Below are 14,359 nucleotides of genomic sequence, written 5' to 3' on the forward strand. Positions count from 1 at the left end.
CAATTTTCTTCCACTATTTGATCTGAGGAAGTGAGTCTGGCCCACAAAAGCTCATCACCTAATAAACCATCTTGTTAGTCTTTAAAGTGCTACATAGTCCTGTTTTTTGTTTCAGCTACCCCAGACTAACACGGCTACATTTCTATCACTATGGACATGGTAGTTTGTCTGTTAAAAGCGTCAAATGATTTTCAGCCAGTCTAGCCCTCCTTGACTAGATTAACATTCTTGAATGTCTTGGCCAAGATTTTAAAAAATGGAATCCTTATGTTAGTCTCTTTATATCTGTATTTAGGCACCTGAATAAATGGTTTGACTTTTGAAGAATCAGTCACCTAACAGTGCGCATTGAATTTAGTGTCTAAATATAGGCTTCAGAGGTTAACCTAAGACACCAATTTTTAAAAAATCTTCACTCTCAATTCCAATAAATATTACCTTGTGATGAACCAGAGCTTCCTGAATAATGGGCTAGCTCATTCTTTTATTGAAGGTGTGATTTTGTAACTGCTTTTTGTTTCCCCATTTAGAAATTTAGTTTTAAAAATTGTTTTTTTTTATAACGTAAAATTGATCCCTCCGCTCCCCCCCAAGGGAACCTAACCTGGAATTTTGAAAGTACTGATTTTGTGTCATTAGGTACAGTCTGAGAAGGCAATAAAATGAAGCTGGAAGATTTTATTTCAGTCCCTGGACAGACAGACAATTTTTTTTAAGTGTTACAGTTTGGTCTCTTCTGTACTTACCCCCAAAATTTTCATTGCTTGTATGTGAGAAGTAAGATGATAGACAGAATCCCAGGGGTAGATCAGTCTTTATTCAGAGATGATCATAGATTATCTAATCAGTTCACTTTGATACACTTTATCATTTTTTTATTACCAAAAATGAAAGTAGTCTATGTAGCATATGAAAACAAATACAGGAATGCTTCAAAGCCTTTTCAGTCTTGAACTAGACTGATGTTATTTATTCTACTGCAGCTTAGTGCTATGACCATCTTGCTTTGCTGAATATAAACTTGTGTGGCAGTGTCCTTTTGACACTTGTCATCAAGAATGTGATTTTAACCGGCATCATTTTAAATAAGAATCTTGATGTTGTCGTGGTCAAAAGGATGAAGATCATGGAAATATAGAGGAGGTGATTTTGTTTCCATTTTTTCCTTTTACAAAATCAGAGTCTATGGGCATTGTATCTGTATCTAAAATATACTACTTTTTTTCTATTTTAAATAAAAAATATTGAGCAGCAAATATGTTTTGAGAATAGCTTTGGTCAAATGGTAGGACTTACATGAAAGGTTAAACTTAGTAAACCCAGACTAACTTCAGTGTTTATATATAGATGTATAGTTGGTAGAACCAGGAGCTTCAGTCCAGGTATAGTAAAGGTTGCCTGACACTTTTTAGTTGCTTATAACTTTGCTAAACTTTTGGCTAGGGATGTTAAAATTATATTAATCAACTAATCGAATAGTCGATGGAATTTTGATTGATTATTCGATTAGTCAATAAGGGTGCTTCTGCTTTGAAATGTAACATGAGCCACCTGGCTGTACAAGAGCCCCAGTAGAGCCTGCTGGGCTCTTTTGCATTTCAAAGTGGAAGCACCCACATGGACCTCAGAGTCAGTGAGGGACTCCCCGCTGGCCCCAGGCTCCCTGTGGCGTTTCAATCTTTGAAATGCACAAGAGCCCCCGCTGGGGATAACTCGGAATCCCCCAGCAGGGACTCATGTACATTTCAAAGTTAGAACACTGCCGCTGCGCCCCTGCCCCCTTCCACGGAGCCTCTTTCTGATAGACTATTTGATAAGCTTTTGCTTATCAGATAGTTGACTAGTCGATTAGTCGTTTACATCCCTACTTTTGGCCAAAGTTTCCCATGCTGGGTGTCTGTTTCAAACCGAGTCAATTTGGGAAGCGTCAACAAAAAGGGGTTCTGCTATTTTAAGGAAAATACATTGTTTTGTACCTATTACATCTTGGAACTGTTTTGCTGAGGAGTTCTAGAGTCTCTGTGCTTTGGAGCAAGCGCTCAAAATTTAACAGGGGCGGGGGATGACCTTTCTGCCAGGGATTTGTCTTTTGTTGAAAAATGTAACCGAGTTATAAACCTGAGAAAAATTACAGTTTGCACACTAGTAATTGTAGTAGAGTTTGGATGCAAATTTTTTGAAAAGATTCCAGCTGTACTGAACATGCTCCATCCGAGATTTGCAGGGGCTGAGAGCAACCTCTCCCTGAAATTGCTAGGGCTGTAGAGTCAGGCATCAGAAGTGCAGGGATCTCATCTCTCCTGTGCTTTCAGTGCTCCCTTTGCTAGCACCCAAGCAGCGCAGAAGAGAAATCTGCTACTGGGAATGCAAATAGGATAAAAGTTGGGCCTCGGAGGGCAGAAGAGGGAGTAGACTGGAACAGGAAGGCTCAGGGCAGGGAGAAATAGAGTGACTGGGCAGAAAGATTGGGACTGGGAGCAGGAAGAGTGTGGTCTGATGGGGAGCTAAAGGGGTTAGGCATGAGGGAAACAGAGTGGAGTGGTGTGTGGCCAGTAGAGCACATGTCCCTCCAGAACCTGGAATGGAATCAGGTATTCCTGAGTCGTCATTTCTGTACTGTCAGCAAGTGACTGAAACCACTGGCAAAGTTGTCTCATTCTCCTCTAGGAGCAGATCCAGACGGGTGATAACAGCCTCCCTATCTCTGTTATCCCCTGCCTCAGTCACTGTACACCTTCTATCTCCTGCAAAAGCAGAGGCAGATAACCGCCTCTTGCACTACACTGTTCTGATTCTTCCTTGGAGAACAGTCCATCCTGTGTACTAAATGAGGCAGGAGTCCTGGGGGGAAATAACATGTGTTCATGTAATTAAAAATTATATTTGCACAAGTGCTCTGAATTAAATTTTTATGGGCAACCTTAATTTTGACATTTCCTAAGTCATTGGTAATTTAAGTAATTGGTAATTGCTAGTTGAAATCACATGAGTGGTGTAAAGGGAGAGGATTCCCCTCCCACACTCATGCTGAAAGAGATGCTGAAAGAATGATCAGAGAGGATTGAATTGCAGCTGGTATAAATCAGCACAGCTGAGTTCATTCTCCAGATCTGTGATTTACTTTATTTCTGGATGCAGCACATTATGCCGAATGTTTGCCCTCTTTCTCCTTGCAGGGGAAAAGGAGGGCAGAAAAAGTTCAGGAAATCCAAAAATATCTAGTAAATGCATATGTTTGTTTCTCTTGTGCAAAATGTACCTCCCTCCCAAAAAAATATCAAACCTCACCATTCGGCATGTGTCGTATATGCCTGTGTCAAGGAATCTTTTCAACAGTATGGCTTCTATCCCCATCTGCTGGATCAAGCAGACAGAGCATGTTGAAGAAGTGTGCACTTCAAGACACTTTGGGAAATATTTGGACTCTCTCAAAATATTCCGTAGGCAGACTTATCTTTGGCATTTGATCAGACAGGGCCTGTTTGTATTTGGAAAGAGCATGCCAGGCTTTATGAAAGGGGGCTCATTAAACCTTTGCAACTAGATGCACCAGAAGGCGTGCCCAAATGCACCTTTTGGTTTGTGTAGAACCTATTTTGGCAGCAAACGGGATGGTGGGTGTTTGTGTTATGCAGTCATCATACATATGCATTCGGTCTGCAAGCCAGAATTGTTAAAGGTCTTTCCTACTTTCAGCTTCTAGACTTCTTAAGTAAATGTGACTTAAAAGAAGTTTTTTTTAAAAGTGTTTAAAAAAATTAGAATGGCACCATTTCTGATTATTTCCAGGTCTGGGAAATTAGCAAGCGAACTTCTCATTCTCATCATCTGAATTAAGTTGAAAGAGCCAATAACAAATACTTTTAAAATAAGAAGTGAACTATTTTATAAATGTAATTCAGACTGTTGGCCTAATTTTGAACTCCTAACTCTGGTAGAGCTCCCATCTAAATCCAGAAGGAGTGTTACCTAAATAATGAGCTAAAGGCCCTAAATTTTTTACATTAGCAAAACTTGACAGACTCCCCCTCCACCTGCCACCAGAGTGAAGCCTTAGCAGAGTTAGAGTTTTAATCTTGTGGTTTTCTGTAGCCCTGTAATTCCTTTCCTGCTTTCCCTCTGGGATTGCTCTGGTTTATAGCACAGTACCCACCCAGGAGTTAGCAAGCCAAGTGCGCTTGCACATCAGCTTTGTGGTCCTGGTGAGGGCTGGTCCTTCAGAGAACCGCTTCCAAACCAAAACAGTCAGACACGTGCTAAAATTTAGTAATGCCATATGATGGGGCAAGGACTTAGTCTTGGGTCTGATCTGGTATGGCAGTTTCATTGTCCTAAGTATCACTGCCTCATCTTTAAAATGGGAGCAATAATTCTTCCATATCTCATCAGGACAGAGAGATTTGTAAAGTGTGTGCAGTACTTTGAGATCCTCAGATGGAAAACCTGATAAAAATGACAAATATTATTGTAATAATGAAATCTAAGAAATTAGTTGTCTATGTGGTGCCTTCTGTTGCCTGATGATGTTGCCTTTATCTTAAAATACACATAATCTGAAAACATGTTTGCAGAAAGATTTTTTTAGTTTTATAGTTCTCTCCCACTGATCTTTGGAGCTTGTCTGGTTACCATTGTAAAGATCTTTGGTTACAAGTCTGAACAACAGCCTGACATGAAGCTTTCATACTTAGTGTCTTTTAATGGTTCTTTTTATTCTTTCATAACAGCTACAAGCTCCCAGTGTGAAAGGGTTTGATTTTGCTAAACAGCACCTGGGCCAGCACAACAAAGACGATATCCTGATCATTCATGAGCCAGCTCCTCTCCCGGGACCTGTTAAAGACGCTAACCCTTCTGAAAATGGAGCCGTGCCAACCCCCAAATCAAAGACCACTTCAAAGCCTTCAAAGAATGTTCGACACAGAGGGAGGTTAGTTCAGCTGAAGAGAAGTAGCCGTGGATAGATTATGGTTAATTAACTGCAAAGTATCATTGTACAATGCAAAGTATTTTCAGTTAAGGATCCTTGACTTTGGCACGTGCTTTTTTTAGCTATTCATTACAGCTTATGCCTAGCTACTTTATAGCAGCCATTTCAAGACTGTGGGGTTTTTTTTTGGTTTTGTTTTTGTTTTTGTTTTTTATTTTTAATTGCGTCATTTTCAGTTAAATGGAATATCTTAGGCTGGGTGTGGGTTGGGCAGAATAGAGCATTATCTATGATAGGATAACATGAAGTGTATGCTTTTCATGCATTAGATTTTCATGCATTGTAATTCCTTCTGGTTAGTAGGGGAATGGGTAATTAAGAAATCTTATTAGTGATACTAGTTGCAATTATTATATGCAAGTCTAATATTCTCATGACTCAACAAGAGCTGCAAAACTCAAGGATGACACCCTTTTCTGTGCCCATGACTGTTACCTATCTGCTAAATGTCCAACACTCTCCTCACACTGTCAGACAAAAAGCTCCACAGCTAAGCAAGTTGAGAACAGCATATCATCCTTTACTTAGAATTTCCTGACCTTCAGCAAGAGCTGAATGACATCAGTCATTCACTCCTCAGTGTACTGCCAGAGCCAGAGAGCATCAGACCTGTGGGGAGGAAAAGTGTGTAACAGAGGCAGTAAATTAGAGATGATAGTGCTGTGGCATTTTGTAATGACTGAAGTCATCCATCTTCTCTCTGAGAGAGCTATTCATTATCTTGACTGTTGTGATGAGGGAGGTCTCCTACCACCCCAGTTCTCTGTCTCTCGTGCAGCCCTCTGAAGAAGGAATGCGGTACTCCGATAGTCTCCTGAGTATGTATGAGTCACATAACTAAATGTCACTAGAGCTGCAGTAGGAATCATTCTCACCAAAGAGGGTAAACGGGATGTGCTGCAATTTTTCAGAAGAGACTGGATAGAGGATTATGGAAGACTGGTGGCTGCATTGCTCACAAATTTGCCGATTTTAATGAAAGTCCCTGATAACTTATGAAACTACCCATATGAAATGTTTGCAGTTTTGGCATCTGTAACTTCCACAGCCTTACACCTCACTGGTCTTCCACACCCAAATGCCAAAGCTCCCCGCCTCCTTTACCACATTTAGAATGTCAGTGCTGAAACGTGTCAGTGTTGATGCCTATCAGTGTTTCAAAGCTGAATGTGGTGGAGAATTAGCAGGGCATGGGATGGATGAAGGTGATGAGTAGGAGTGGGTGGGGACAATGGGGCATGGGATTGTAGGAAATGTAAGAGGGTGCCTAGGAAGAGTACGCTTGTTGGGGGTGAGCACCGCGGAAGTGTGTGAAGGAAAGGAGTGTGGCACTGCAGGGAGAGTATTGGGTGGGGTGCAGAGCTGTACTAGGGTATCATAGAATCCTAGAGCTGGAAGGGATCTCAGGAGGTCATAGAGTCCAGCCCCCTGCCCAGAGCAGGGCCAACCCCAACTAAATCAACCTAGCCAGGGCTTTGTCAGACCAGGGCTTAAAAATCTCTAGGGGTGGAGATTCCACCACCTCCCTAGGTAACCCATTCCAGTGCTTCACCACCCTCTTAGTGAAATAGTTTTTCCTAATAGCCAACCTAGACTTCCCCCACTGTGACTTGAGACCATGCTCCTTGTTCTTCCATCTGTCACTACTGAGAATATCCTCTTTGGAACCTCCCTTCAGGAAGTTGAAGGCTGCTATCAAATCCCCCCTCACTCTTTTCTTCTGCAGACTAAATAAGACCAAATCCCTCAGCCTCTCCTCATAGGTTATGTGCTCCAGTCCCCTAATCATTTTGGTTGTCCTCTGCTTGACCCTCCCAATGCGTCCACATCCCTTCTGTAGCGGGAGGGCCAGAACTGGATGTTATATTCTAGATGTGGCCTCACCAGTGCCAAATAAAGGGGAATAATAACTTCTCTAGGTCTGCTGGAAATGCTCCTCCTAATGTACCCTAATATGCCATTAGCCTTCTTGGTTACAAGGGAACACAGTTGACTCCTATCCAGCTTCTCATCCACTGTAATCCCCAGGTCCTTTTCTGATGAGCTGCTACTTAGCCAGTCAGTCCTCAGCCTGTAACAATGCTTCGGATTCTTCCTTCCCAAGTGCAGAACTTTGCATTTGTCCTTGTTGAACCTCATCCGATTTCTTTTGGCCCAATCCTCTAATCTGTCTAGGTCACTCTGGATCCTATCCCTACCCTCCAACGTATCTACCTCTCCCCCTAGCTTAGTGTCATCTGCAAATTTGCTGAGGGTGCAATCCATCTCCTCATCTAGGTCATTAATAAAGATGTTGAACAAAATCGACTCTACAACCGATCCTTGGGGCACTCCCTTTGAAACCAACCGCCAACCAGACATCGAGCCGTTGATCACTACCCATTGGGCCCACAATCTAGCCAGCTTTCTATCTACCTTACAGTCCCTTTATCCAATCCATACTTCCTTAACTTGCTGGCAAGAATATTGTGGGAGACCATATCAAAAGCTTTGCTAAAGTCAAGGTATATCACATCTACTGACTTCCCCATGTCCACAGAGCCAGATACCTCCTCATAGAAAGCAGTACGGTTGGTATAGCATGACTTGCCCTTGGTGAATCCATGTTGACTATTCCTGATCACTTTCCCCTCTTCCAAGTGCTTCAAAATGGATTTCTTGAGGATCCCCTCCATGATTTTTCCAGAGACTGAGGTAAGGCTGACTAGTCTGTAGTTCCCTGGATTGTCCTTCTTCCCTTTTTTAAAGGGTAGGGGAGCTGATTTGGCTGGGGGGGGGGGGGGGGGGGGGAGAGGAGCGCATATAAAAAATGTGTAAGTGAGGGAAATGTGGGACAAATAGGTAAGAGTTAAGTGAGGCCTTCCAGGAAGAAATGAAGCCAAGAGGAGGAGCCGTGCTATAATGAACCACAAGTGGCTCAGCAGAATAAAGCTTCTTTCTGTTGCACCTTCTCCTAGTTCATCCTCCTCCCCCATTCACATCTCTGCTCGCTCCCACCCTCTTCTTTACCATCCCTGTTTGCCACCCAGATGTCCCCCGTCCTCCCATTTGTCTCTTGCTGTGTCTCCCGTCTCGCTGCACCTACAGTGCTGCTGCTTTGTGTCTTGGGGAAACAGAGGCTGATGATGGGAGAGGAAACAAGGGGAGTGTGTGGAGAGGGGGAGAATATTTTGCGTGCAGAAGCTTGCTGGGCACAATGAGGGATGTACAGATGGTGCCTTGGGGGAGCCTAGACAGCACCATGCCTCTGCATTTTTTGGCAATTGAAAGGCTCTTTATCTGTTGTTGCCTTGACTGCTTGGTACACTGCAGTGGCAGCACTGTGGGGCACCCTTGGTACGTTGTTGCCACTGCACAGAAGCCCTTGACTCTGCTGAGCGTGCTGTGCCAGAGAATGGGCTTCTCTTTTTCATTCCCACCTAAGTCTCCCTGCTCAGTCCCTAAGTACCTGCACCCAGTTCACCCATATGCATCTCCACACCTCTCCAGTCAACCTCTCATGCACCCCAAAGCCTCATTCACTCTTCCTGTCTCCTGACAGGCTCCCTGCCACATATGGGCTTCCTCACACTGCATCCCCCATCTTCCATGCCATACCATGGGCTTTGTAAGGAGCAGAGCTAGTGAGTCGGGGACCGAGGCTAGCCGCATCCCAGAAAACAGATGCAGTTAAAGGAACGTGACATTTCTGTCAGCTAATCGTGGCTCAGCTCAATTTGATTATTCTCCATGAGAGAGATGAGTTCATGTGTTTCAAAAGTGGCCTGTGTTGGCAAGATGAGTAGAATCTGTCAGTGGTAAAAAGAGAGGGTCTTTGCATTCTGAGAGTTTGAGGAAGTCGGAGGGCATTAGAGAAACTCAAAATAAAAAAAGGAATGCAGGGTAATTTTTTTAAAAGTCTTTTTTAAAACGTTTCCTCTGGAAAAGTTAAAAAATATTTTACTTAAAAAAATCAATATGCCAAATTTGATACATGGCATCTTCCCTCCCCAGCTTTAAGTAGTGTGCAGAGGAAGCTAATGTCATGGGTGATCAGAGATGAGGGTTAACACCTTGAGAGTGAACTTGATCAGTAGAGTGGAGATAGACTGTTATGGGTCAGAGATTGTTTTAGTGCATACCTTTTACTTAGAGATGAGAAGTAGATTAAACAAGTAGTGAATGGAAGAAACATATGATATACAAGCTACTGATTATGATTTTTATTCAGGTAGTACCTATGGGCCCCAATTGAAATCAGGATCCCTTTGTGCTAGGAATGGTGCAAATGCATAATAAGTGACAGTCCTCCTACCCTAAACATCTTATTACAGCACCCAGCATAATGGACTCCCAATCTCTGGTAGCATACAAATGCCTTACTATAAAATAAATACTTACTGAAAATCTAAATCGAAAAGATGAAGGGTGGGAGGTAAAACAAAGGGACAGAATGAGAAGAACGAGGAAACTAGTTAAACAGAAATTGAAAAGAACTGTCTTAAGAGTAAAATGCCTGCAAGCTGCATGGAAATGTCAAAATGCCATAATAGAGGCTCAAACTAAATGTTACACCCCAAATAAAAAATACATCAAGAGGACCCCAAAATGTCCCTGTTAGCAGTTCAACAGAATAGAAGAGATGGTTAGAGACAAAAAGACACGCTTTACAAACTGGAAATCAAATCCTGCTGAGGAAAATAATAAGCCTAAACGCTTACACGTCGGGTATAAAGGTGTAAGTGGGAACGCCGAGAGAGAATTTGAAGAGCAACTAAAAACTACCAGCAAAAAACAAAACCAAAAAAAAGTACTTTAGAAGCAGAAAGCTAGCCAAAAAATCAGATCATCAAAGTGCTACAGGAATACTCAAGGAAGACTAGGCCATTGTGAGGAAGCTAAATGAATTCTTTTCATCAGCCTTCACTCTGGACGATACGAGGAAAATTCTCACACTTGAGCCATTCTGTTTAGGTATCAGATCTAAGGAACTGTCCCAGATTGAGGTATCAGTAGAAAACATCTGTTGAATGTGCAATGGCAGTCAAAAAAAGGTAACAGAATGTAAGGGATAGATAGTAAGACTAGGGATGTTAAATATCAATGAATTGAATAATTGAGTAACCTCATGAATTCTTATCAGTTACTCAACTATTCTATAGTCCCTAGGAGTGGGGCTGCCAGTGCTCTCCAGCCCCACCCCCAAGGAACCCCCTGTCACTCCATAGTGCTGCCTTATATCAGTGGCAGCAGCATGGGGTGCCAGGTGGAAACTGGTCCGTGAGGGGAGCCAGTTTTAAAAACAAGCTTCCCTTGCAGACTGGCTCCCTGTCACCTCACGCTGCTGCCTCTGATACAGAAGCAGCAGTGCGGAGTGGCAGCAGTCCCTGTCTGATGGTAGGAGTGAGCCCCTGGACCCAGCGCAAGCCAGAATTGAGCCGGGCTACCTGCCCACCTGGCTCCTAATACACTTCAAATGCAGAGTCTCAGCAGAGGTAGGTCCCAGACCCAGCACTGAGCTAGACCGCTGGGCAGCCTGCTAAAAAAATTACTGGCAGGCGGAGGGGGAAAAATGCATGTAGTCTAATAGCATTAACCGATAAGCTTTTTCTCCACGGTTAATCAACTGCACTATTACATCCCTAAGTAAGACAGAAAAATATCATACAGCTATGCTATAAATCTATCCTTCAATACTTCATTAAATTCTAGTCACTCCACCTCAAAAAGATATATTAGAATTGGAAAAAGTACAGAGAAGGGCAACAAAAATAATTAAGGGTGTGGCATAGCATCCCTAGGAGGATAGATTATTATAGTGAAACTGTTCATCTTAGAAAAGTGTCATCTAAGGGGCAGAGGGGGAAGGGTGCGTATGATAGAGGTCTATAAAATCATGCCTGGTATGGAGAAAGTAAATAAGGAAGTGTTATTTAGCTCTTCGCATAACACAAGAATTCTGGGTCTCCCAATGAAATTAACAGGCAGCATATGTAAACATAAGGAGATACTTCGTCACACAACACACAGTCAACACTTTCTCTAGGGAAGACTGATGTTTAATTGAAGGCTTTAGTAGCTGGATCAAATATCCACCTAGCAATAAAAATCTGGCACTTAGCAAGGTTGGTGGGCCAGCTAGTCCATTTCATGAAACCATTGCATCAGTGCACAGACTATGAATGTGTACAGAATTACATGTCCAATATGCATACTATCACATCAGCTATGTAATCTGAAGTACAGGCTGTACCTCTCTGTTCCTGGACCAGAGAGCCCTGGGGCCAGGAATCCAGTGGGCAGGGGAGCCAGCATCTGGCAGCCCAGCTGGAGCCAGAGCTGGTGGCCACTGGGCCAGTGTCTAGCAGCAAGGCCAGCATCTGACAAGCCCAGGCAGAGCCTGCAGCCAGGCCAGGGCCAGGGTTGACAGTAGAGGGTCTGATGTCTGGCAAGCCTGGCCAAACCTGGGAGTTTGGCTGGACCAGAAATGGAGCAGTCAGCAGGGAGGGGTGGCAATCTGGGGGACAGGTGGCAAGGGACCTGCCCTTGTCCAGCAAATTCCCTTGTTTGGGACCAGTCAGGTCCCACGAGTGCTGGACCAGGGAACTCCAACCTGTACTAACTTTAAAATCAGTTGCATATACAGCCACTCCCCGAGTTGCGAACGGTCGAGTTATGACCATTCGCACTTACGACCAAAGCTCCATGGAGCGGTCGTAAAGGCGGTCCCTGGGTTACGAACACGACCCACACTTACGAACAGCACGGTCGCATGTAACTCATTGGGGTCTGAGTTATGAACGGATCAAGTTACGGCAAAGTGTTTGGTCCGTTACTCGTTCGTAACTCGGGGAGAGACTCTAGTGTATTCTGAATTGTTTTGTACTCTGTTTTTAAAATAGCTGTCAGCTGAAATACAGGCAGTCCCCGACTTACGCGGATCCGACTTACGTCGGATCCGCACTTACGAACGGGGCTTTCTCACCCCGGAAGTCGGGGCGAGAAAGCCCCGTTCGTAAGCTGCTCCGGTGCCCCTGGTCTGCTGGAGACCGTCTCCAGCAGACCAGGGGCACCAGGCGGGTTCCCGCGCTTCTGAGGCTTTGCCGGAGCAAAGCCTCAGAGGCGCGGGGAACCGCCGCTGCTGCCGCTTCAATCTGGGTGCCTGTGGTCTGCTGGGGACCGTCCCCAGCAGACCACAGGCTCCCGGACTGAAGCCGCAGCCGCGGGGGGGGTCCCGCGCCTCTGAGGCTTTGCCAGAGCAGACCACAGGTTCCTGGACTGAAGCCGCAGCCGCGGGGGGGGTCCCACGCCTCTGAGGCTTTGCCAGAGCAAAGCCTCAGAGGCGCGGCACCCCGCTGCCGCTGCGGCTCTGCTCCCCGTGTCCCTGGTCTGCTGGGGGGGGGGGGGGGGAGCGCAGCTAGTGTGCTCCTCCCCTCCCCCAGCAGACCAGGCTTTTGTTTTGGACTCTGGGGCAGAGCAGCTGGGGCGCTGCCGATTGGTCCTGCAGCGCCCGCTCTGGGCACTACTGGACCAACCCGGCAGCACCCTAGCTGCTCTGCCCCAGGTCCTGATTCAGCCGCTGCTGGTCAGTTTCAGCAGCGGCTGAATCAGGACACCTGGGGCAGAGCAGATGGGGTGCTGCTGGGTTGCTCCAGTAGTGCTGAGGAGCGGCGCTACTGGAGCAACCCAGCAGCACCCCAGCTGCTCTGCCCCAGGCGTCCCCAAGTCAGCTTCTGCTGAAACTGACCAGCGCTGACTACAGGAAGCCCCAGGCAGAGTTGCTCTGCCCCGGGCTTCCTGGAATCAGCTGCTGATCAGTTTCAGCAGCAGCTGACTTGGGGACGCCTGGGGTTCTTAAGTTGATTCCGTATGTAAGTCAGAACTGGCGGTCAGTTTCAGCAGTGTCTGAATCTGGACGCCAGTTCCGACTTACATACAGATTCAACTTAAGAACAAACCTACAGTCCCTATCTTGTACGTAACCCGGGGACTGCCTGTATGCATGTATTTCAGAGTCTGGTGGAGAAAAACACACAATTGCCTTTAATTATTCAGAATATACCTGCAATGAACTAATTAAATTGAGTTGTATAAGAAATTATAAGTGATTAGTATTCCTACAGATCCCGATTGCCCAAATAGATGGAGGCCCCATCATACTAGATGCTGAACAAACATGTAGAAGAGACAGTCTGTGCCCCAGTGAGTTTATAGTTTAAATCTAAGACTGACAAGTAAACAGATGAGCTGAGGAGGGGGGATGGGATGACAGTAATACTAGTCTATTTTTGCATAGACAAGCTGTGTCCACAATTTGTAGGAACTAAGGGATTGTCTCTTTCTTTTGTACTATATGGAGTAAGTAAAATATTAATAGTCCTGGCTGGGTGTAGACTTACATAGTCAGCAAAACAGAGTGTGGACTTTCAGCGTTAGTTAATTTAATAGCTGGGCTTGGTAACTTCATACTGTGATACTATGATACAATACCATACTGTGATACCATTTAGTCATATTACTTTTGAAGTGGCAGATTATTTTTCAGGCAGAAAAATAATTCTGCTCTATGCTAAAGTGAAAGGCTTTCTGTTAAAATTAAAATTGCCTTTTCAAAAGTAAAAACAGATTGCTTCTCTCATATACATGACAAGATTGTTAAGTCACAGAGCACAGCATTGCTACAGCCTAATTTTGCAATCCCTGCACTCATGACAAAGGTAATCGTTTATTATAAGTCAGAGTACTTTCTGAAAAGAAACAGTCCTACCAACATATGGTCTTATTTTCCTTGTACCTGATGGCCAGAGCCCTTTATAAACCTGTCTAACCCTTCATTCATCTTGTTTTATATCTTCTTTATTTATGGCTGCAGAGTTTCCCCTTCGGATGCTGACTCCACAGCGAGTGAACAGTCCAGTGAGAAAGAGACAGGAGAAGAAACTGCAAGACCACCAACCACAGCCAATGAGGGCAAACCACGCAGAGGTCCAAAGAGTGGTTTGTTGTTTTTTTTTATTTCAGTCTCTTGCTGCAGTGTTTTAGTAGGGCAAACCTGAGATACATTTCAGTGCTTCCACTTTCTAAAAAAGTAATTTTTGTCTATTGGAGCTTCTTATTTTGGTTATCCATCATTTTTTCCCTCTGATTATTTTCTCTTTTCCTATGTTGCAGCTGGAGGTCTGCAGGTTTATTTCATTCAGGCATGAATCTCATCCAAGTGATGTAACACCACTCACCCTTTCCTTCTCTCATCCGCACACACTTTCTAATCATGTGTCATTATGACTCTGTTGGTAGCAGTCTTGTAGGAAATTACAGGTGCAAAGAGGTCACAACAGGACTTGATACAATGGGAGAGTACGCCTTTAACTGTGTAATTTTGAAAAAGTG

The 14,359-nt window shown here is 44.3% G+C and overlaps 1 protein-coding gene across 4 annotated transcripts in view; it reads left to right on the top strand.

The window, feature by feature from the left end:
• KIAA1549 (KIAA1549 ortholog) overlaps positions 1 to 14,359 on the top strand; it is a 185,933-nt gene that overhangs the window by 138,836 nt on the left and 32,738 nt on the right. For 3 of the 4 annotated variants that reach the window (XM_075939458.2, XM_075939447.2, XM_089781919.1), the window contains 2 exons: positions 4,728 to 4,930; positions 13,842 to 13,966. In XM_075939458.2, coding sequence (XP_075795573.2) covers positions 4,728 to 4,930; positions 13,842 to 13,966 — 328 coding nt within the window. The remainder of the gene's footprint in view (positions 1 to 4,727; positions 4,931 to 13,841; positions 13,967 to 14,359) is intronic. The other variant, XM_075939453.2, reaches the window with a different exon arrangement.

The sequence above is a fragment of the Pelodiscus sinensis genome, chromosome 1 (genome assembly GCF_052426305.1).
Source record: "Pelodiscus sinensis isolate ZL-2025 chromosome 1, ASM5242630v1, whole genome shotgun sequence".
Lineage (NCBI taxonomy): Eukaryota > Metazoa > Chordata > Testudines > Trionychidae > Pelodiscus > Pelodiscus sinensis.